General features: G+C 44.5%; 1 protein-coding gene across 6 annotated transcripts in view; it reads left to right on the top strand.

Moving 5' to 3' along the window:
* The window catches only part of MYO7A (myosin VIIA), an 82844-nt gene extending 69029 nt beyond the window's left edge, over positions 1-13815 (top strand). For 5 of the 6 annotated variants that reach the window (XM_016161573.2, XM_016161574.2, XM_016161576.2 and 2 more), the window contains 9 exons: positions 260-365; positions 1418-1531; positions 2626-2713; positions 2881-2987; positions 5555-5740; positions 6155-6271; positions 7396-7479; positions 8346-8465; positions 9069-13815. In XM_016161573.2, coding sequence (XP_016017059.1) covers positions 260-365; positions 1418-1531; positions 2626-2713; positions 2881-2987; positions 5555-5740; positions 6155-6271; positions 7396-7479; positions 8346-8465; positions 9069-9158 — 1012 coding nt within the window. In that variant the 3' untranslated portion in view covers positions 9159-13815. Of the gene's footprint in view, positions 1-259; positions 366-1417; positions 1532-2625; positions 2714-2880; positions 2988-5554; positions 5741-5909; positions 6132-6154; positions 6272-7395; positions 7480-8345; positions 8466-9068 lie in introns of those variants that run through there. The other variant, XM_016161577.2, reaches the window with a different exon arrangement.
* Positions 13816-23832: the final 10017 nt, after the last annotated feature.

Below are 23832 nucleotides of genomic sequence, written 5' to 3'. Positions count from 1 at the left end.
CAGCAGGGCTTGGCTCACACCGTCAAGTCTGCTGGGGAGGCGCCCCTACGTGGTGGGTGCTGGTGTCATTCCATTGTACAGAAGAGCAACTGGAGGCTCTGAGAAGTTAAGTGACTGTCACCTGGTAGGAAGTGATGGAAAGGGAATAGAAGTGGGTCTGTCTCCGAAAGTCCCTTCTGTTCCTTGCTACCCATGGCCCCACGAACCCACAGGTTCCTGACTTTGAACGTCCCCTCTTTCCCCGCCCCATGGTTTTTAGAAATGGGACCCGGAAGTACCCCCCACACCTGGTGGAGGTGGAGGCCATCCAGCACAAAACCACCCAGATTTTCCACAAGGTCTACTTTCCTGATGACACTGACGAGGTGAGGGCTCCTGGCTTCTTGGTCCGTGGACATCCCTGAATGACCAGGCTCCCCCGGGGACACAGGGAGCAGACCTGATGCCTCTCTCCCCTGCCATTCCCACACTTGCCTCCATCCTCCTGCCCGCAGTGGGGTCAGGGATCAGTCAAGAGGCCACAGGCTCCCCAGGTCGGGAGCCCCTGGCTTCCTGGTCTAACCTCCAGTCTCCTTGAGCAGCCCGAGGTCATGTCTCCCTCTCTCTGAGGAGCCCTTCCTTAGAGAGTAGTGCTTCCTCCCTCCGAGCCCAGCTCTGCGCCTGCGCCGCCTCCCTGACGCCAGCTCTGTTCCTGGGCATAGGCCCGCCTGCCCCCTGCCCCAGGCCTCCCCTGTTGCCTTGAGCCCACTTTCTTGCAGACCCCTTCCTATCTCATTCAGGTAAACGAGCCCAACATCAAAATTTTTAGTTCGAAAAGCAGTTTTAAAACTTGTCTAGAGATAAGACTCAGAAATGCCAAGATAGGATTCCTGTCACAAGGACAGAAGAACTTTCTAAGATCCTTTCCTGTCCCCTCCAGCGGAAGGTTCCATAGAGCAGGTCCCCCCACTCCCCACTCCCCTCAGTTGCCCTCCTGCCTCCATCCGAACTTGCCCAGACTCTCCGATTCCTCCCACCCCAGCCTGGGCTGCTTCCCCTCTCGCTTTAATCCTTCCCTTTCCTGGAATTTGCTTTCCTCTTCCTCCAGCCTCTCTCCTTCCAATCACCGGTGCTATCTGTGCTTCCCCGGCCTCTGCCTCCGCCGTCACTCATGCTTGTACAGCCAGGGCCAGGACCTTAAAGGCCAAGGCCGAGTCCTATTTGGAGGGCTGGCCAGGACACAATCTGGGAAGACCCAGACAGGAGTTGCCTTTTCCTTTTCCTAAACACCGTTTCCCAGTTCTGGACCCACAGGGAGCCCCCTGTGTGGGGGGGCCGTCTTTCATGGCGGGGGGTGGACTCAGACTAGTTGGAGTCACAGCCAGAGGGTCTCAAGAGGCTCTGTCAGAGCCAAGTGACAACCCCGCCAACCCCCCAGGCCTTCGAGGTGGAGTCCAGCACTAAGGCCAAAGACTTCTGCCAGAACATTGCCGCTCGGTTGCTCCTCAAGTCCTCCGAGGGATTCAGCCTCTTTGTCAAAATTGCAGACAAGGTGGGTGGCGGGTTGTTGCCTTCTATCCACCTGCTGTTGGTCAGTCTGTTGAGAAATTTGCTGGAGCCATGGAAGCTCATGGGGCAGCAGTGGGGGAGGAGCGAGATGGCAGGAAGGAGGGGGGGAGAGGGGCGGAGAGGCACTCTTGCATGCAGCACCCGCGTGCGCCCATCTCCTTCTTACATGCCTGCAATGGCCCCCTCCCAGGTCGCAGCTGCCCCCAAATCTCTCTTCTGAGGCATTGCATGCACGGCATGCTCAGACTCTTGGGAGCCATATGGCGCTCTGTTCTGGGCGCTCCAGGCTCCTCACCCTGCCCTAACACACATATACTTTCCAGATTTGATTTGGTCCCTCAGCTGGCATGCTGAGGCCAATTAACCCTCAAAATAACCCTCCACGAGTGATCACCCCCACCCAATAGAACACAAAACTCATGCTTAGAAGGGTCAGGGAACTTATCTGAGGTCACACAGCAGGGACTCAGCTCTAGGTGGGTGTGACTCCAAAGGGCAGGCCCCTGCCACCGTCCCACACAGTCCTTCCCCACTTCTCTGTCCACGGGAATCGAAGGCCCAGCGTGAAAGCCGCTGCCCATGTGGGGCTTTCCTGACCACTCAGGCAGATCGGATGCCCCCTTCTGCTGCTCGCCCCCAGTTCCCTGTGTGTCTATGTCTGCCTGCCTGCTTCATGGCTGGCCCTGTGCCGGACACTGGGGACCCAGAGGTGGTCTCAGTGAGGTCCTTGACCAGGGCTGCTTAGAGCCTGCAGGAGGAGCAGGACATGGATGCCAGAGGATGTCTAAGGCAGGGCATGAGCCTCGTTCTCGGCCCTGGGCTCCGTGTACCGTTCAGTGGGCTTTAGCTGAAAAACTGAATGGAATGACTGTTCCTCTAGGTAGGTTGTGTTCTGGAGACACTCAGTAGGCGCAGTTGGTGCAAGGTGGGCCGATGTGCGGCACCTCTTCTGCCCTTCTGGTTGCCAGTGGGAGTCTTTATGGAGAAGGAGCCACCAGGAGGGCCTTGGGTGGGAAAGTCAGAAAACTCGGTATTGCTCAAACTCAAATGAGTGGACCAGAATGGCCATGTCCTTAGGTCATCAGCGTCCCTGAGAATGACTTCTTCTTCGACTTCGTTCGACACTTGACAGACTGGATAAAGAAGGCACGGCCGGTCAAGGACGGTAACGTGAGGCTGGGTCCTGGGATCATCTGAGGCCTGGAGCAGGGCAGGTGCTGGCTCGGGGCCACACCGCGAGGCCCGCCGGGGCGGTACCCAAGGGGCTGGCACTGGACATGGGCGCCCCTCTGTACTCGGACCCTCCAGGTGACTGACTGTGCTTTGCCACAGGAATCGTGCCCTCACTCACCTACCAAGTATTCTTCATGAAGAAGCTGTGGACCACCACGGTGCCAGGGAAGGACCCCATGGCCGACTCCATCTTCCACTATTACCAGGTGATCTGCCCAGTGTCTCTCTGCTGTTGTTGCCGCCGCACATGGCGACCTTATATGCTGTGACTGTGAAAGCTGAGGCCTGCTGTCCTTGCCAGTGGAGGGGCCAGTAGCAGCACATCCTTGAAGAGATTTCTGCTGGGACCCTCTAGGGTGGGTGGTGGGGTGAGTGGGTGGTGGCAGGGGCCCGACCTCTCGGATCTTCTCGACCTTCTAGCCCCCAGGGGCTTGACTGTTTCTTCTGAGCTCCCAGACCCCATCTGTTCAGGCCCTTCCCTAGTGAGGGGCTGTCCTCTGAATTTAAGGTTCTGCTATTATAGTTGGGTGTATCTGAGGCCTCAGATGAATCTGTAAATATTTTCCAGCACAGACACGTGCTCGCAGGAAGCAGGAGGAAGGCTCACATGTGGAGCCTCTATTATGTGTCTGACCCTTTTCAGTCATTCTTTCCTCCCAACAAACCTCAAGAAGTAGGCATGTTGTTCCCATTTTACCGAGAGAGAAAATGAGACACGGAGAAATCACGGGGTGTAATATGGATAACAGGGCCGATGGAACTCGGGTTTGATTCCAGGTCTTCGTGACTGCAGGCTCAGGGATCTTTTCTGGGCTGGCCGGTTTACCATTCTGTGGGAGAGACAAGCCAGGATGTTGGGAAGGGCAGGGGAGGTGGGATGGTGGCTGCCGTGGTAGAGAGAACCCTGGCCTGGGAGCCAGAAGGGCTGTCCTCCTAGGACCTACCTCTCCCCCATGCCTCTCCCCACCCTCACCCTGTGTTGCCCATTTAGTGAATGGCAAGACCAACCACCAGTTGACACAAGGAAGAAACCCAAGTCAGCCTTGATCTCTCGTTCTCTCTCGCCTCCCACAACCTAAACCATTCACCTGACAACTTCATCTCCTGAATATCTCTAAAATCCATCCGCGCCTCCATCACCCCGACTATCTGAATGAAGCCAGGACCCTTTTCTCTGCTTTGCCCCTTCTGTTTTTGTCCCCCTTCAATCCATTCTCTACAGGGGCAGCCCTACATGGGGGCGTCACTATCTACGCTGCGGCCTTGTCTTGTACCAGCGTCCCTTTGCTCAGTTCACTCCACGTACATTTTTCCAAACGTTCAAGCCTGTCATGGGGCTTCAGGGATGTTCTCTCTTCTGGGATGCTCTTCCCACAGTTCTTTCCCTCTTTACCCACCGAGCCTTCGGATGTGAACTAAATCATTTTTTAAAGGAATTCATTTATTTAAACTAGTTTCGAGTATACAGTACATTGGTTAGACATCTATATAGCTCATAAAATGATCCCTGCCTCCCCTGACCCTCCGCCTAGCCACCATATTAATGCTAACTGCATTCCCTATGCTGTGCTCCCCATCCCTGTGACCAATTGTCAGCTACCAGTTTGTACTTCTTTAACCCTTCACCCCATTCTCCCAGCCACTAACCACCCTCCCCTCTGTCCGTCACGAAATTGTCCACTATATTTGTGAGTCTGTTTTTGATTAGTTGGTTCTTTTTGTTCCTTAGATTCCACATATAAGTGAAATCATATGGTATTTATCTTTCTCTGACTTGTTTCACTCAGCATAATAACCTCTAGGCCCATCCATGTCATTGCAAATGGTAGGATTTCATTTTTTTAATGGCTGAGTAATATTCCATTGTATATATGAACCATAATTTATCCAATTGTCTGTTGATGGGCATTTATTGGGGAGTATGGCTCTTTACAAATTATTGTTTTGGTTTTCTTTGGATACATACCCAGAAGTGCAACTGTTGGGTCAAAAGGTACATTCCTTTTTAATTTTTTGAGGAATCTCCATACTGTTTTCCAAAGCTGCTGTACCAATTTGCAGTCCCACCAACAATGTATAAAGGTTCTCTTTCTCCGCATCCTCGCCAACACTTGTTTTTTGCAATCATTTTATCTTAAGGAAAGTCTTCCTGTCCTAAAGACTGGATCATGTTACCTTGTTTTATGTCCTCACAGCACTGAGAACAATTCTTTCAAAGACTGGAATTGATTTGGTGGGATAATATCTGTTCTTGCCTTGACCATAAGTTCTATGAGAGTTGGGAGGGTTCACATTGCTGCTTAAGGAATTGGCTTATAGTAGATGCTCAATAAATATTTGTTGGCTCGATGGACAGATGAATAGGTGGACGGATGACTCTGTGAATGGATGGCTGGAAGGATGAATGATAAATGAATTTATGGATGGGCGAGTAAATGGGTAGGTGGATAGGAGGATGGGTGGGTGGATGGGTGGACAAATGGGGAAATGGATGGGGAATGGATGTGAGTGGCTAGACCGATATGGCTGGGTGGTCGATGGATAGATGGTTATGAATAGAGAGATAGGTGGTGGGTAGGTGGGCTGTTTTCAAACTGCAATATGCTGAATTTGTGTAGACATAATTGCTACTTCCCTATACTATGCCATCTCCACTTAAGGAGCAGTGTCAGCTGACGCTGGAGAAGTGGGTGGGTCTTGATGTGGGGTAAGACAGTAGACCCTGCTTTGGAGTAGGTCCCTCCCCACCTGTGAACTGCTCTGTCTCCGGCAGGAGTTGCCCAAGTATCTCCGAGGCTACCACAAGTGCACGCGGGAGGAGGTGCTGCAGTTGGGGGCACTGATCTATAGGGTCAAGTTTGAGGAGGACAAGTCTTACTTCCCCAGTATCCCCAAGCTGCTACGGGAGCTGGTGCCCCAGGACCTCATCCGGCAAGTCTCACCTGATGACTGGAAGCGGGTGAGCATGGCGGAGGCAGTGGGAATATGACCTGCCTGCAATGGCTCTCTGGGTACCCCAGGGGTCAAAGGGGGAGGTGCCAGCCAGCAGCCCAGGGAGGTGTCCCCTGTGGCCCTGTATTTGATAAGGTCTCTGTCACATTCTCCTCTCCACCTGCTTTTGTCTCTAGTCTTTCAGGCAGAGGATTCAGCTGGCCACTTGGCAGTAATTTGCCCTGTCTTGGTTACCATGGTGACTTGACTTGATACTCTTTGGCCCGCTTGCTTGGGGGAGGAAAGGGAGGCCAGGTGTCCATGAGGTGGAGAGCCCCTCATGGCCTTCAGGACCCCTCTCCAAGGCCAATGACAGCTCCTGACAGTGCGGCTGGGACAGGAGTGGCAGGGGAGGGGCCTCTAACCCGCCCTCCCCCTGCAGTCCATCGTAGCCTACTTCAACAAGCACGCAGGGAAGTCCAAGGAGGAAGCCAAGCTGGCCTTCCTGAAGCTCATCTTCAAGTGGCCCACCTTTGGCTCAGCCTTCTTCGAGGTGAAGGTACGCTGTGGGTAGCTTCTGAGAGAGGAGGAAGGGGGTGAGGAGCGGGGATGAGAAGACACAGAGACTCCTCCCCAGGACTATGGGAAACAGTGATGGTCTCTGCTTCCTGCCCCGGCAACGAAATGAGGGAAGCCCCTCGACCCTGTCTCAGCTAAGGGTCTTGGCTAAATACTGAGTCCTGGGCTCAGTCCTGGGAAAGAGAGGAGCCAGCAGCTCAGCCTGGCGGATGTGTAAACAGGTCAGAATCATGGAGGAGAAACTGTGGGGAGCTTTTGTCAAGGTGGCAGAGCCAGGGAGGCCCACCCAGACTGTAAAGGCTGAGGAGGCTTCATGGAGGCGGCAGTATCTGAGATTTCTCGGAAGACCCTGGGGAGCATTTTCCTGGCAGAGGGCCTAGCATGAGCAAAGACCCAGAGGTGTGAGAGCTCAAGCCTGGGCGGGAAGAGCAAGTGGTTAAGTGTGGACAGGCATAGGGCGCGAGGTGAGCAGATGGTGATGAAAGGCAGGTTGGCAAGCAGGCAAGGGGGTTGGGTTTCCTCCTGCTGGGGGTGGCGAGCCTTGGAGGGTTCTGAACAAGGATAATGGGCAGAAGCCCATTCTGACTGCAGGGTAGGGGGTGGGTCTGAGGGGCAAGACCAGAGGCAGAAGAATGGTGAAGAGGCTGACCTGAGAGGATGAGGGGATAGGTCCGGATGGAGAGGAGAGGGTAGCCTTGTTACACACCGAGGGAGGCCTTTAGAGAAGCCTGGCTGTGCGAGAAACAGAGAAGTAGATAGCTGGAGGCAGGTGTAAGGTTCAAGGAGGATTTTTGAAGATGAGAGATGTTCGGGCTGAGAGAGAGAAGATAGCAGAGACTCCTAGAGGAGGAGGAGAGACGGGATGAAACTGCTGCTAGGGAGGTGGAAAGGGGGCTCATTCGGGACCCGTTAAGAGGTTTTCGGCAGCACTGAGGGCCCAGCATAGGCGGAAACCGTGAGACCGTGGCAGGGCCGCCAGCACCGCTGCACCCCCGGCACCACGAGAGGCCGACTTACTGGGGACGTCTTCGTTCCCGTTCCAAATGCACATAGCTCTTCCTGCTCTGGGTCCCCCATCTGATGAGTTCTCGCTTTCTTTACTAGCAAACTACGGAGCCAAACTTCCCTGAGATCCTCTTAATCGCTATCAACAAGTACGGGGTCAGCCTCATTGATCCCAGAACCAAGGTGAGCGTTTACAGGGAAGAGCAGGCGGGGGCAGGCTGCTCTGTCTGCACTCCGACAAAAACCCCTGCCAGCCGACATCTTCGCTCCATCTGCCCTCTTGACCACGCATCTTGAGAGGCTGCCTGTGTTCGCTCTGCCTACTTCCTTACTGCTCTGTCAAAATAACTTTCCTAGAGTTACTAACAAATACCTCGTTACTAAATACAGTGAACTCTTTTTAGTACTTAGACTTTCAGCATCATTGGACGCTGCCATCCACTTGATCTTTCTAAAATGCTCTCTGCTCGTCTTGGTCAGAATGGCAGGCTGTGCTGGGGTAACTGCTGCTCACGTTTATGGGCCAGAGCAGTCCTCACCAAAGGGGCCAGGAAGCACAGTTCTACCATGTGCGCAGGAGGGCTATGCCTGGACTGTTAGCAACAGGTGCCAATGACCGCCATCTTCCCCTTGGCTTCATGTGCCCACTTTTCTCTCTTGGTCATTCTTCTCAGACACTTCTGTGGGCTGCTTCTGTACTTTGATCTCCAAGGTTCTATCCTATCTTCCTATCTCTTTCCTCAAACTTCCCTTGGACCAGCTCGTTCAAGCCCATCTCAGTTCCTTCAGGCCTCCTACATTTCCAATCCCAGTGCCACGTGCCCAACAGCCTCTTGGACTTCCCCGGGTATCCTGCAAGCTGGTGCACCCAAGGCATGGAGGGGGAAGGCACCTGCCTCCATAGCAAAGCTATCCCCTCCCTCCTTGTTCCTTCTCTCATCTGAGGACCGAGGCCTGTCATATGGGTGGTGTCCGTGGGCTGGAGCCAAGGGGAGCGAGGCCAGAGGGTGGGCCTAGCCTGTGCAGCTTCAGACTTTCTGTTCCTCTAGGACATCCTGACCACTCACCCCTTCACCAAGATCTCCAACTGGAGCAGCGGCAACACCTACTTCCACATCACCATTGGGAACCTGGTGCGCGGGAGCAAACTGCTCTGTGAGACATCACTGGTGAGAGCTCTTCCTTCCAGGCCTGGTGGGCTCCCCTGCTTCACCCGCAGCTTCATCCACGCTCCCAGCCCTCGGAACAAACATGAGCAGTGGGTTGCTTGGCCTGGATCAGGATCAAGGGTTAGGCTGGGGCCAAGGTCAGGTCAGTTTAAGGCTCAGCTTAGGTCTTAGGGGAGGGGCTTAATCTGGGGCTGAGGAGCAGACCCTTCATCCGGTAACTATTGTTGTGAGTGCCTTCAGTATCTGGGAATTGAGCTTTCACCCCCTGAGTTCAACAGCAAAACCAGTAGCAATGAGGTCTCCTGCACTGAGCTCCACTTCCAAGGCATAACTCACTCTTAGGGGTAGGCATCCAGGATTTGAAGGACCCAGGAGGTAGGGCCTTAAAGTGGAGTCATAACAGCTTAAAACCTTACACATCTGGCTGGATGAATATGACCCTTCAGCTCTGCAGCTGGGGAGACAGAGTCCAAAGTGGGAGAGGATTCGCCTTTGCCCAGGGTTCTGCCCACTGCAAGGCTTCCTGGGAGCTGTGTTCTGGGTCTGAGTGGGCTGGCCCTGTCCCAGTTTGTGCTCTGTTTATCTTCTTACTACTGTTTCCAGGGCTACAAGATGGATGACCTCCTGACTTCCTATATTAGCCAGATGCTCACGGCTATGAGCAAACAGCGGGGCTCCAGGAGTGGCAAGTGAACAGTGGAGAGGGAGCACTGGCTCTGCGCCTGCTCCCTGGGCAGCAGCTGGTTCAGGCCCATCAGCTACCTCTGCAGCTGAGGGAAGACCTGTGCCATCCAGGCAGGAAGGACCTGCTGGCTACCAGTGACTGCACCAGCTTGGCCTCCAGCCCTTCTTCCAGTGAGGTGTCCCAGTTGGAATACAGAACTTCCCTCCAGCCGCCCTTGAGGACCCCGGGTTGGATCTGGTCCTGGCTTGCTGTGGCCTTCCCAGCTGTTAGACCCAGTTCTCCTTGGATGCTTTTCTCATCTCAGACCAGTCCTACCATGAGACCTCCTTAGACTTTCTGTGCACCGCTGAGACAGGAATCAAGAGGACAACCTAGTTCTTCATACTGGGAGCAAAATCAAACCAACCAAGCAAAGAATATCGGACACCTAAGGAACCGGTTTAATTTCCCAAACTCCAGGATCCTCAGCCGGGGTGAGGGAGACAGACCACTTTAATATATTGTAGTGTGAGTGCCGAGCCCCTACTCCCACATGATCTTGGGGCATAAACCATATGTTTCGCCTTCTGGCCCTAGAGTGTATTTGTTGTTGGGAGGGCAGGAGAGGAAGAGAGTGTAGGGCCAGGGCAGGGCCGTGTGTGTGTGTAGGTGGCCTGTATAACCATCTCCCTGGTCTGTGTGTACAGGGCCAACTGGTTCAGGTTTGGGGGTAGGGGTGCCTGAACCCAAGGTGTGCTTGAAAGGGACCAGTTGGGGAGAAATGTTGGACATTGGCTTGGGGTGTAAATGTGCATGGACTGGGGATCTAGAGGGACTGGCTTCTTGGCCTTAACTAGGGCCAGTGGAGCTAGAGTGGCCCTTGCTTCCTGCGAGAAATGTCTCCTTGGCTCATCAAGACACCACCAGGAACCCAAAGAACAATGCTGCTTTGGGTTCAATCCTTACATCCAGTGGGTGCCTGTAAACTGTTTGTGACCAGATGAAACAACCAAGTTTAAACATGACCTGGGTGGTCTGGGGTGGGGGCTTCAGACAGGAAAGTGTGATTTGGGGTTTTGGCTGGGGTGAGTGTCAAGACAAGTAACTGGAGAATCCCCCTGAAGTGGACATGTTTGTCATCTGCCTCGGGGTCTCCACTATTTAAGCAGAGCAAACAAATCCTGGTTGCCCTCACACTCAAATGTCTTAGGTCATCTGCATTTGGGTGCCCAATGACGAGGTGCCCATGGGGAGTGCTATTCTCCCCAGCTGGCTGTGTGGGAGGCGGAGGGGCTGTTTGTGAACTGGAGGCCCCAAACCAGGTAGCCCTGCTTTCTGGAATGACCACGTGGCTGTCCGAGACAGCCCTGTCTCACCAATGGTCACATGATCCCACAGTCGGCCCAGGATATATCTGAGACAGAAGGCGCGTGCTGCGGTAGCCTGCCCCTACACCATCATCATATAGATGGGGATGCTGAAGCCCAGAGAAAGAGTGTGACTAGGTGGAGGCCACCTGCTGGAACTAAATTCACTGCTTCTAACACTGGGCTCCCAGACAGAAGGGGCTCCAGATGCTTATTCTAAGCTCTAGTGTCCCTTCAAAGCCTAGGGCCATTGGGTGGGCATGGGATTATGCCCATCACTCCATTTGGGAATCAGCCATTGGCAACCTATAGGGAAGCATCCTACTGCACACCAGATCCTAGAATGTGCATGTGGGTGAGATCTTTGCCCTTGACTCGTGCCCATGCCACCTCTCATTTTCTGCCTCATGATGGCATCATTTTTGCACTCATTCCCTAGTCTTTGTCAGCTTGAGTGATCACAAAGAGGTCCAAAGAAGACACCATTTGCTTTCTGCATTCCTGAAAGGTTGCATTTATTTACATGCTGATGTTCACCACAGCCATTACATTAGCAGGGAATACTATGAATGGTTAGGAAGAGACAAACCCTGTGTCACCCAGAGAACCACCAGCTCCAGGTCTAGGACCTCGATTGTTTCCACCCTTGCCCATCCCCTGGAGGTACATTCTTTATAATAGGGAGACTAGACCAGAATGGTTCTCCTGAGAGCCTCAATGGATCTTCTGTACTCCTTTCTTGATCACTTCCCACCATCACCAACCTTAAGCACAGAGAGGAAGAGGAAGAAGGGGGCAAGTTAAAATTAATTTTTCTTTGGGGAGAACCCAGAGGAGGATAAGGACATGTCAGATGTGGTGGAAACTCTGTTTCTTGGGAAGGGTTCAACAGTGAAAGTACTTTGGTGTTGTGTTTCAGGATGAAGGACCTCTATGGAGGAAATTGTTGGTTCATTTGCAGTCAAAGCAGGCAATGCAGTTTGAAGGGTGGGTTCTCTAGTGGCCTCCCGTGTGGGTGCTAGGATGAGTTCCGAGGCCTCAGAGGGTGTTAGTTGTCTAACATCAACCTTCGCAGGCATCATTGATTTTAGGGGTTCATTGTCTGGCTCTGGTTTACTGTCTATCTTCTTGGGGGCTACTAAAAACTGGCGAGGTCCTGGGTAGTTGCTAATGCTGCTGTTGGGTAAACGTGGGTAGATGGCTTTCCGAGTCCAAGGGCTATCTAAAACTCTGGAGGGAGGCTTGATGGATAAATTTGAAGCTTTTTGATGATCACTTTTTCCCTTTTCGAGGTTTATACTGTCAGTATCTGTGGGACAGAAAAGACAAAAACGCAGAAGCCTCAAATGTCACTTTTCCCATCTTAGTCATTCATGCGGTGAAATCTTAGTCATCTTTAAAATGTTAGTCCCTCACTTACCATCTCATGTTCTTTGCCTCTAGTTCTTGCCCTGCCCCTTTGTGCAGACTTTATCATGGTCCTTCAATTCAGCATAGTGCTGGAGTTTATGAATCTACTGTGTGAGGTTCTAGCTCCCCATGAAAACCTTCAAAAGATAGTGACTAACATTTACTTAAAGTTCATGCATTTCACAACTATTGCTTCCAAATCATTTTGAATAGGAAAATGAACACATCCTCTATTAGAATGAGGGCTTTTCAAGGTCAGAGACTTTGTCTTGCTTACTACTACATACAAAGTGCTCAGGAGTGTCTATCAAAAAGTAAGTGCTCAAAAACTAATTTTTCTCTGACTGATAAAAAAAATAGATGATGGATACTTCTAGTAATGGAGCTTGACTCTTACGGAAGACAAATTAAAGACTGGATAACATACAAAGCCAAGAAAACATCTTAAATTGCCTAAGAATTTACAATGTGGGGAGAAACTATGGGGCTAAAATCTTGAGGAGAGTGAGAATTCAAAACAGGCAGTCCAAAACTCAGTTATTTTTATCCTAAATTCAATTTCGATCTGAAAGAAACAGCTAAACATACACATTTCATCTTTTGCCAGCTTCACAGGAGGAAGGGGATTTTTTTTTATTGCACTTGAGTTGAATTTGTAGATCAATTTCTTAACAACTATTATCTATAATGGTTTCTATAATTCATGAATGTGGTATATCATTCCATTTATTTGAGTCTTCTTTCTCTCGATAAACTTGTAGTTTTCAGTGATCAATCATGTATCTTCTATGTGGGGCCTTGCAACATATTCCTTAAATTTCTTTCTCTTTTATGTTTTTATGCTGATATAAATGATGCTACTTACAATTTTTTAAAGTTTCCAGTTATTCATTGCTAATATAAAGACATACACTTGATTTTTCTGTATATTTTTCTGTACCTTGTATCCTGAGACATTCCTTCACTCACTTAATAGTTCCAGGTTTGTTATTTCATTCCTATAATTTTTTTAAAGTAAATAATTGTTTCTGCAAATCAAGAGGTTTATTTCTTCCTTTATGCATGTTACTTATCTTATTAAACTGGCTAGGATCTCTGGTACAATGCTGAATAGAAGTGATGAAAGCAGATATATTTGCCTTTTCTCTGATCATACAAGGAAAATATTCATCACTTCATTATTAAAAATGGTAGCATCTGTAGGTTTTTTTGCAAATATCTTTGATCGAATTGAGGAAGTTTCATCCTTATTCCTAGTTTGCCTAGAGCTTTTATCATAAAAGGGTGTTGACTTGTCAAATGTTTTTTTCTATTTCATTTTAATGTGGTGGATTATATTAATTTTCAAATGATATATCCATCTTACTGAGATAAACCCCACTTGCTCATGATAATTATCCTACTTACACTGATAGATTAAATTTGCTAATATTTTGTTAAGGATTTTTATGTCTCCGTTTGCGAATGATAATGAACTGTAAATTTACTTCTCATAATGTCATCAGGTTTTATATGAGGTTATTGCTGGCCACAAAAATCAGCTGGGAAGTCTCCTTCCTCTTCTTTTTCTTTTGAGTTGGCGTAAGATTAATATTCTTAAATATTTGATTAACCAATGAAACTCTTTGGGCTTGGACTTTTCTGGTGGTGTTTTTTGATATACAGATTGATTGTGATAGTGGGCTATTAAAATTTTCTATTTCTTCTTCTCTCTGTTCTGGCAAGTTGTGTATTTCAAGAAATTTGTCTACTTCATTTGTCAAATTTAATGGCACAAATGTTCATAATTTTCCTTTTTACATTTAGGATATAGAGACATTCCCTGTTTCATTCATTATTCATCATTTTGGCAATTTCTCTCTTTTTTTCTCCCATCCTCCTCCCTCTCTGTCTCATCTTGCTAAGAGCTTATCAATTTATTTTTTTCAAAAAAACAACTTTTTTTCATTCTTCATTGTTTATATATTTTCTATTTCATTGATTGCTGCTATCTTTATTATTTCCTTCCTTTTCCTTAGGAAAAATTTACTTTTTTTTAGATTCTTAAGGTATAAACTTAATATTAAACCTTTCTTCCTTCTAACTTTTAAAGTAACAAATTCCCCTCTAAGTCCTGCTTTAACTGTACTCCAAAAATTTTGATGTATATACATTATCCTTCCATTTAAAATATTTTCTAATTTCCCTTGTGATTTATCCCTTGATCAAAAGGATATTTAGAAATACATTAATTTCCAGCATTTAGAAGTTTAGCTAGATATTAATGTTCATTTCTTATTTAATTTTGTCATCACAGGACACACTCTGTAAGATTTCAGTCATTTGAAATTTATTTACTGAAACTTGTTCTATGGCTTGTCATGTGGTCTATTTTGGCAAATATGCCATGTTGCATACATTTGAAAATATTGTATATACTGCAGTCGTTGGGCATACTGTTTTATGTCAGTCAGGTCAAGGTAGTTGTTCAGACATCTACATCCTTTCTGATTATATTTTTTTGTGTGTTTAGTTGCTCTTGAGGTACTGAGAGAGGAATGTTAAAATTCCAGCTATAATCTCTTTTTCATTCAGTTTTTATTTAATCAGTCTTGAAGCTGTTATTAAAGTACATACACGGTTATAATTATAACATCTTGATCTTGATATATTGACCTTTTCACCATTATGAAACCTTTGTTTTCAGTAATACTCTATGCTTTGAAATCCGTATTTTCAGATGTTATTTCTATGTTGATTGTTTACATGGCATATCATTTTCCCAATGTTTAACTTAATCTATTTATACTTTTGTATTTTAAATACTTTTGTAGACATCACATGGTTGAGTCTTCCTTTTTTCTATCTAATCTGATCACCTATTTTTGAGTATTTGGTGCATTTATATTTAATGTAATTAATAAATTGGTTGGATTCATGACTACATATTTGTTTTTTTCTGTTATTTTGCTTCTTTTGTTCTCCTTTTCCTGAATCCATCGGCTATAACAGAGATTATCCTGCTGGCCTTGAAGAAGTAAGCTATCATGTTGTGAGAGGGCCATATGGCTAGAAACTGAAGGTAACGCTAGTTGCTCAGAGCAAAACCCTGCTAACAGTGATTGAGAAAACAGGGACAACTTCAATCCCACATTATAAAAACTAAATTATGCCAACAATATGTGAGCTTGGAAGGGACGCTAAGATTCAGATTAGATTGTAGCCCAGGCCAGCACCTTGATTTTAGCCTGGTGAGACTTTAAGCAGAGAACCTAGCTAATCCATCCCTGGACCATAGTTCATGAAACGGTGAGATGATAAATTTATATTGTTTTAAGCTGCTAGTATTGTTGTAACTTTTACCCAGCAATAAAAAACTAATACACATGGCAATAGTATCTAACCATATGAAACACAAAAAATTAAGTAGGCTAAAAATTCTAATAAACAGAGTCTAAGTAACCTATGGAATATATCAAAGTGTCTCACATATAGGAATTGGAATCCCAGAAAGAGGGTAGAAGTAGAAAAGTATTTGAAAAAATAAAAACTAAAAATTTATCCAATCTGATGAAAATTATACTCTGATCTAAGCAGTTCAGCAAACCCTAAGCACAATTAACACACACACACACACACACACACACACACACAGTCATATGCACCAAGGTAAACTCCAAATTACTGAAAACCCGTAATAAAAGGAACAATCCTAAAAAGCAGAGTGATGTCAGAAATGTGGCAGAGTGAGAGATATCCTCAGATCTCTCCCCTTGAAACAACAATACGTTGAACATATAAAACAACAAAAAACACCCAAACTGCACACTAGCATGTCTCAGCATGGGATCTGCGCATAAGAACTACCGCAAGACAGAACCCTGGGTGTCAGGTGGCAAAATGGGAGAAACAAAGAAAGTATCTCTCGCAGCCGAGCTCCTTGTTAAAAGCGGGGGAGGGGATAAGGTGCAGTGAGTTTTCTGAACAGCCCTGCCTGAGAAAGCTGTGAGCTCCATGCAGCCAGTGGCAGTGCCCAGGCATCGGGACAGAAAGCAAAGAAGCAGGAATGGCAGAGAAACAACAGTTGATTTTTACCAGTCAGGGTTGAAAAACTGAGGCTGAGCCACAGTTCTCATCCCCAACTCAGAGGGGCCCTCCCTGCATTTCCTCCGAAAATGAACACTGCGGAGCCCCAGGGGAATCTGTGCAAATGCTACAGAAACTGTTGCTAACACTGACAGGGACTGAGACTGAGGGCAGCGAGCATGATTGAATAGCAATAAGGGAAAAAAAAGGCATTAATAAGGCTTTATAGATGTGGTTCTGAGAAGAGGGGAATAAATGGCACAGATGATAGAGGCTCTGTTCATTCCTCTGGTGACCAAATCAAAGTTGTGACAGAAACAAGGACAAAGCAGCAAAGAAAAACTGCCTGGGATCCAGATGAACAAGTCATACAACTAGAGAGAAATCCAAGAAATCCTGTAACGGCAGAAGGTAAGATGTGGCAAGGACACGGGGCTGCCTGGTCTCCCATGGGTGAATGAGACAGAGGCTGTGGCATGGCAATGGCAGTGGCAGATACCCCCTTTAAAAGGGACCACATCACAAGCAGATTTTTGTGGTGACAGGCCTGCTCACTGCTCACTGATTCGGTTGCATGAAGAGGGCACCAAGGACTTACAGGGAGACATTGTGGGAGTGAGGGCCAAGGCAAGATCACTCTGTACAGAAGAGCCGGTGGTATCCATTGTTTCCTGTTGAGCCCTACCCCTCACCAGTACTCAGACACTGTACTGCCATAACCCTGATGTCATCAAACTAGATAACAGAGGTCGCTCCGCCCAGAAGATTTCTTGAAAATCCGCCTCCCCCAACTCGTGGCCCTACCCAAGCCAATCCAGGTATATCCTCAGTGAGTCAGGTGCTCCTTGCTGAGCAGCACCTAGATTCACACTGGAGGAAGCTGGCCTCATTTTCTGGTGTAGTCTTTTTAGGCAACTCTACGCACAGCATCTGTGGATTGCTTGCTGAATTTTAACAGGTGGACTCAGAGGGGTAAAGGCTTGAGCTAAATTTGGCTTGCAGCTGAACCCCTCTCAGGACTGTGCCATTGGACACCTACTTCAGAACCCACACTAATAAGACCAGGAGACTTAGGAGCTTTGCTTAGTACATAGAAACAGACACAGAAAGACAGCCAAAATGGAAAGACAAAGAAGCAGAAGCCATATGCAAGAACAGAACAGAAATCCAGCTTTAATGGAGACAAGTAATCTAACAGATATAGATTTCAAAACACTAGTTATAAAGATGTTCAATAAACTTTTGGGAAATGTAGATAACATCAATGAGAACTTGAACAAAGAGCTAAAAAACATAAAAATGGAAATGGAAATTATAAAAGGGAACCAGTCTGAAATGAAGAACACATTATCCAAGACAAAAAATATATTAAATGGAATAAACAAAGGAATAAACATTAAAAAAAAAAGGATCAAATGCCATATCTAGAGGATGAGGAAGCCAAGGACACTCAATCACATTGGCAAGAAAAAAGATGTCAAGACTATAAAAATATGGGACACTGTTAAGGGTCCAAATATCCATCTGATTGGCATAACTAAAGAAAATCAAGATGTTGAAAGCTGTTTGAAGAAATAGTGATGGAAAACCACCCTCACTTGGTGAAGGAAATGGACATAAAACCCCAGGAAGCTAAGAGAATTCCAAAAACTAGGGATCCAAAGAGGCCCACACAAGACACATCATAATTAAAGTGCCAAAGGTTAAATACAAAGAAAGAATATTAAAAGCAGCAAGAAAAAAGCAGATAGTTACCTACAAGGGAACACCCATCAGACTGGCAGCTGATTTCTCAAAAGGAACGATGTGGGACAGAAGGGCTTGGCAAAAAATATTCGACATGATGAAGACCCAGGATCTACAACCAAGAATACTTTATCCAGCAGTTATCGTTTAGAGTTGAAAGACAGATAAAGAGCTTCCCAGACAAAAATAAGCTAAAGGAATTTATTAACACCACGCCAGTATTACAAGAAATGTTGGAGGGACTTCTTTAAGAAGAAAAAACGTGTATCAAAAACAGGAATAGAGTAGGATAAAAATTACATTCCTATCAATAAGTATGTCAAATGGAAAAGAATTAAGTGCTCCAACCAAAAGATAGAATGGCTAAACAGATAAAAAAGAAAAAAAAACCCTTGCACATATGCTGCCTACAAAAGACTCACTTCAGATGAAAAGAAACACAGATACTAAAAGGAATGGGACAAAAAAAGATATTGCTTTGATGGCCCTAGAAGATATTTAAGACAGACAGAGAAAGATAAACACTATATGATTTCACTTATATGCAGAATTTAAGGAATAAAAAGAACAAACTAATCAAAAACAGACTCACAAATATAGTGGAGAATTTGGTGATGGACAGATGGGAGGGGGTTTTGGGGTGCTGGGAGAATGAGGTGAATTGTTAAAGAAGTACAAATTAGTACCTGATGGATGGTCACTGGGATGAGGGGTACGGCATAGGGAATGCAGTTAGCATTAATACGTTGGCTAGGTGGAGGGTAAGGTGAGGGAGAAAGCAATTGGGGTGATTGTTTTATGAACTATATTCATGTCTAACCAATGTACTGTGTATTTAAATCTAATTAAAGTAAATAATTTAAAAAAAAGGCTTTATATAAAGCAGGGATCCAAGATGCTTAGATGGCATCGACAGGAAACCAAAAGAAAAATGCCTTCTTTGCAACAGGTTAAAGAGAGACCTTTATATAATAAAACTTTCTGGAAAAAGCAGTAGAATACATTTCCATTAATGCTCAGGAAGAGAAATAGTCCATTAAACATCATGAACAACCAAGATGACAAGACAACTCAGAAAGAGAGAGAAATATCTCCAGAAAATAAGCTTACAAACATAGAAATACGCAGCTTAAATGACAGAGAATTCAGGATAGTATTTCTGAAAAAACTCAGTGAGAGTCGAAACAATTCATATCAACATTTCAAGAATTGAAAAAACAAATAGATGAGCAGAATGAGATTTTTTTTTTGAGCTAGGAGATTGAAACCCTTGAAAAGAACCAAACAGAACTTCTGGAGATGAAGAACACACTGAAAGAGATGAAAAATGAAATAGCAAGCTTGGGAAATAGAGTCGACCAAATGGAGGTAAGGATCAGTGATATCAAAGACAGAAATCTAGAAATAAATCAGAATGAAGAAGAGATTGAAGAATGAAAAATAATAAAAGACAAATACAAGAACTACCTGATACCATCGGAAAAGGAAACATAAGAATAATGGGCATTCTCGAAGAAGAGGAAAAGAGCAGGGATTAGAAAGCATTTTTAGACAAATAGCGGACGAGAATTTCCCAAATCTAAGGAATGAGCTGGAATTTAGGAAGTCAACAGAACACCCAATTATCTCAACCCAAAAAGGCCTTCACTAAGACACATTGAATTAAAATGATCAAAAAACAACAACACAGACAATTCTCAGGGCAGCCAGGGAAGAGAAGACCGTAATCTATAAAGGAATACCCGTTATTTTATCATTGTACTTCTTAGCACAAAACCTACAAGCCAGAAAGGAGTGAAAGCAAATAAATATTCAAACTATTAAGTGAAAGGAACTACCAGCTAAGAATAATGTATCCAGCTAAGCTTTCATTTAGATATGAAGGAGAAATAAAGACCTTCCCAGAAATTAAAAAAAAAAAAAAAAGGGAATTTTGCACTACCAGGCCTGTATTACAGAAAATACTGAAGGGGGTCAGCTCACCTAAAACAAAATAACAACAACAACAAAAAAACATAATTAGGAGTAAGGGGACTAACAAGCAGATAGAAGCAGAGGAGTGCAGCTCTTACTAAGATCAGGACATCATAAGCTTAAATAATAAAAAGAGATTTGTTATAGCAAGATAGTAATGAACATTCAGCATATATAGGGAAAAACTGAGACAACAATGACTGAAAAAGGGGAGGATTGAAAGATCCAAATTCACAAAGGGGAATGGAGATAAGGCACGCACAGAAGAAAATGGACATCTGTAAATATATTAATATTGTTTACATATTTGTAATGGTAACCACACACAAAAGATTGAGAAATGATGTTCATAACATAAAACAAGAAGGACCAGAGGGAAAATCCACAAAACCCAACCAAAAGAAAGAAAACAAAAACACAAGCAATGGAAACACCGAGCTACCAGAAAGCAAAGCATACAATGGCTACAGGGAGACCTCATATTTCAATAATCACCTTAAATGTAAATGAACTGTACTCACCAATAAAAAGGCACGGAGTGGCAGAATGGATCAAAAAACAAAACCCAACCATATGATGCCTCCAGGAGACACATCTCAGCTCTAAAAACAAATATAGATTCAACGTGAAAGGGTGAAAAATGATATTTCAAGCAAATGGCATTCAGAGAAAACTGGAAGTAGCAGTACTAAAAGCAGATGAAATAGACCCCTGATAAAAAAATATATATATATATACTGAGGGACACTTCATAATGATAAAGGGAATCATGCACCAAGAAGATGTAACACTTTTTAATATCTATGCTCCCAAAGAGCCCCAAAATATGTAAAGCAATTACTAACAGAAATAAAGACAGAAACAGACCAAAACACTATCATAGTAGGGGACCTAAATACCCCAATGTCAGATATGGACAGATCATCCAAACAGAAAATCAGTAAGGATGTAACATCTTTAAATGACATATTAGACCAACTGGACATAATTGACATTTACAGAGCCTTCCATCCCAAAACAGCTGCTTATACATTCTTCTCTAGTGCACGTGGAACATTCTCAAGAATCGACCACATAGTGGGACACAGAGGTAGCCTCAACAAATATAAAAAGGTTGAAATCATACCAACTATATTCTCTGATCATAATGCTTTGAACTAGAGATCAACTGCAAAAAGAAATCAGGAAGAACCACAAATACATGGAGATTAAACAACATGCTACTGAAGAATAACTGAGTCAAAGAAGAAATAAAAAGAGAGATCGAGAGATACATAGAAACAAGTGATAAAAACAGTACAACAAATCAAAAACTTTTGGGACATGGCAAAAGTTATCATAAGAGGAAAGTTCATATCATTACAGGCCTATCTCACAAATCAAGAATGAGCCCAAATAAATGATCTAATGTTTAATCTTAAAAAACTAGAAAAGGAAGAAGAAATGAAGCCTAAAGTCAGCAGAAGGAAAGAAATCATCAAAATTAGAGCAGAAATAAATGAAATTGACAACAGAAGAACAATAGAAAAAATAAATGCGAATCAGGGATGAAAGGGGAAATTACAACTGATACCGCAGAAATACAAAGGATCATACAAGAATACTGTGAAAAAGTGTGTAACACCAGAGTTAATAACCTAGAAGAAATGAACAAGACTTAGAAAGATACAACCTTCCTAGACTGAATCAAGAAGAACCAAAAAATTCTAAATAGACCCATCAGCAGAAATTGAAACAGTCATCAAAAACCTACCAAAAAGTAGAGTCCAGGACAAGATGGCTTCACCAGTGAATTCTACCAAACATTCAAAGAAGATTTAATACCTATTCTCCTCAAACTCTTCCAAAAAATCAAAGAGGAGGCAATACTTCCCAACTCATTTTATGAGGCCAATATTATCCTGATACCAAAATCTGGTAAAGCAAGCAAACAAAAAAACCCTACAGTTCAATATCTCTCATGAACACAGATGCAAAAATCCTAATGACTGAAAAAGGGGAGGATTGAATAAAGAAACATATTTAAAAGATTATACAGTACGATCAAGTGGACTTCATCCCAGAGGCACAGGAACGGTTCGATATATGCAAATCGATTAACGTGATACACCACATAAAGAAATTAAAGAATAGGAATCATACGATCATATCAATAGATGCAGAAAAAGCCTTCGACAAGATACACCATCCATTTATGACCAACACACTTAACAAAATTGGTATAGAAGGAAAATACCTTAACATAATAAAGGCTATCTATGACGAACCCTCAGCCAACATTATACTTAATGGTGAAAAATGAAAAACCTTCCCTCCGAGATCAGGAACAAGGCAAGGCTGTCCACTATCACCACTGTTATTCAATATAACTTTGGAGGTCCTGGCGAGTGCAGTCAGGCCAGAGAAGATGTAAAAGGCATCCAAAGAGGAAATGAAGCAGTAGAAATGTCACTACTTGTGGATGACATGTTTTTCTAAATAGAAAACCCTAAAGATGCCACAAGAACACTACTAGAAACAATAAGCACATACAGAAAAGTTTCTGGATACAAAATCAAAGTTAAAAATTCTGTAGCGTTCCTATACTCTACCAACGAAGTGTCAGAAAAAGAAGTGGAGAAAATAATTCCTTTTGCAATTGCAACAAAAAGAATGAAATGCTAGGGATAAAGTTAATAAAGCATGCGAAGGACCTATATAATAAAAACTACAAGACTCTATTGAAAGAAATAGAAGAAGATATAAAGAAATGGAAAGATATTTCATGTTCTTGGATTAGAAGAATCAACATAGTTAAAATGACCTTATAACCTAAAGCATTATATAGATTTGATGCAATCTGCATCAAAATCTCATAGGCATTTTTTAAAGAAACAGAACAAAAAAATCATCAGATTTGTATGGAAGCACAAAAGACCCCAAATTGCCAAAGCCATCCTGAGGAAAAAAAAAAACGAGGATGGAGGCATCACTCTACCTGACTTCAAATTATACTACAAAGTGGCAGTAATCAAATCGGCATGGCATGGGCAAAAAAACAGACAAAAAAACAGTGGAACAGAATCGAAAGTCCAGAAGTAAACCCATGTTTATATGGGCAAATAATTTTCGACAAAAAAGCCAAAAACATACAGTGGAGAAAGGAGAGCCCCTTCGATAAATGATGCTGGGAAAACTGGAAAGCCACCTGCAAAAGAATGAAACTAGACTCTTGTCTATCACCACACACCAAAATTAACTCAAAATGGTTTAAGGACCTGAATATAAGACCTGAAACAATAAAGCGCATAGAAGGAAACATAGGAGTGAAACTCAAGGACCTTGGACTTAAAGAGGATTTTAAGAATTTTACCTCAAAGGTGAGGGAAGTAAAAGCAAAAATAAATGAATGGGACTACATCAAACTAAAAAGCTTCTGCTCAGCAAAAGAAACCATCAACAAGGTAAAGAGACAACCATCTCAATGGGAAAATATATTTGCAAGCAATGCCTCCGATAAGGGCCTAATAGCCAAGCTACACAAAAAGCTCATACGACTCAATAACGACAACGACAAAACCAAACGATTCAATCAAAAAATGGGCAGAGGACCTGATCAGATTTTTCTCCCAAGAAGACATACAAATGGCCAACAAACATTTGAAAAGATGCTCCACATCGCTAGCTATTAGGGAAATGCAAGTCAAAACCACAACGAGATACCATCTCACACCTCTTAGATTAGCTATCATCAACAGGATAAGTAATAACAAATGCTGAAGAGGATGTGGAGAATTAGAAACCCTCATACACTGCTGGCGGGACTGCAAATTGGTAGAGCCACTATGGAAAACAGTATGGAGGTTCCTCGAAAAACTAAGACTTGATCCACTGTATGATCCAGCAGTCCCTCTCTACTGGGTATTTACCCCAAAGACTTGAAAAGATACACCTGAAAAGATATTTGCACACCAATGTTTATAGCAGCATTATTCATGGTGGCCAGTGCATGGATGCAACCAAAGTGTCCTATGATAGATGACTGGCTAAAGAAGATGTAGTACGTATATACAATGGAATATTACTCAGCCATAAGAAGAGATTAAATACTGCCATTTGTAACAACATAGATAGACCTCGATATAATCATGCTAAGCAAAAT

The sequence above is a fragment of the Rousettus aegyptiacus genome, unplaced genomic scaffold (genome assembly GCF_014176215.1).
Source record: "Rousettus aegyptiacus isolate mRouAeg1 unplaced genomic scaffold, mRouAeg1.p scaffold_m13_p_5, whole genome shotgun sequence".
In the NCBI taxonomy this organism is placed as follows: Eukaryota; Metazoa; Chordata; class Mammalia; order Chiroptera; family Pteropodidae; genus Rousettus; species Rousettus aegyptiacus.
The sequence above is the reverse complement of the archived record's forward strand: the minus strand, read 5'-3'. Positions and strand labels throughout refer to the sequence as shown.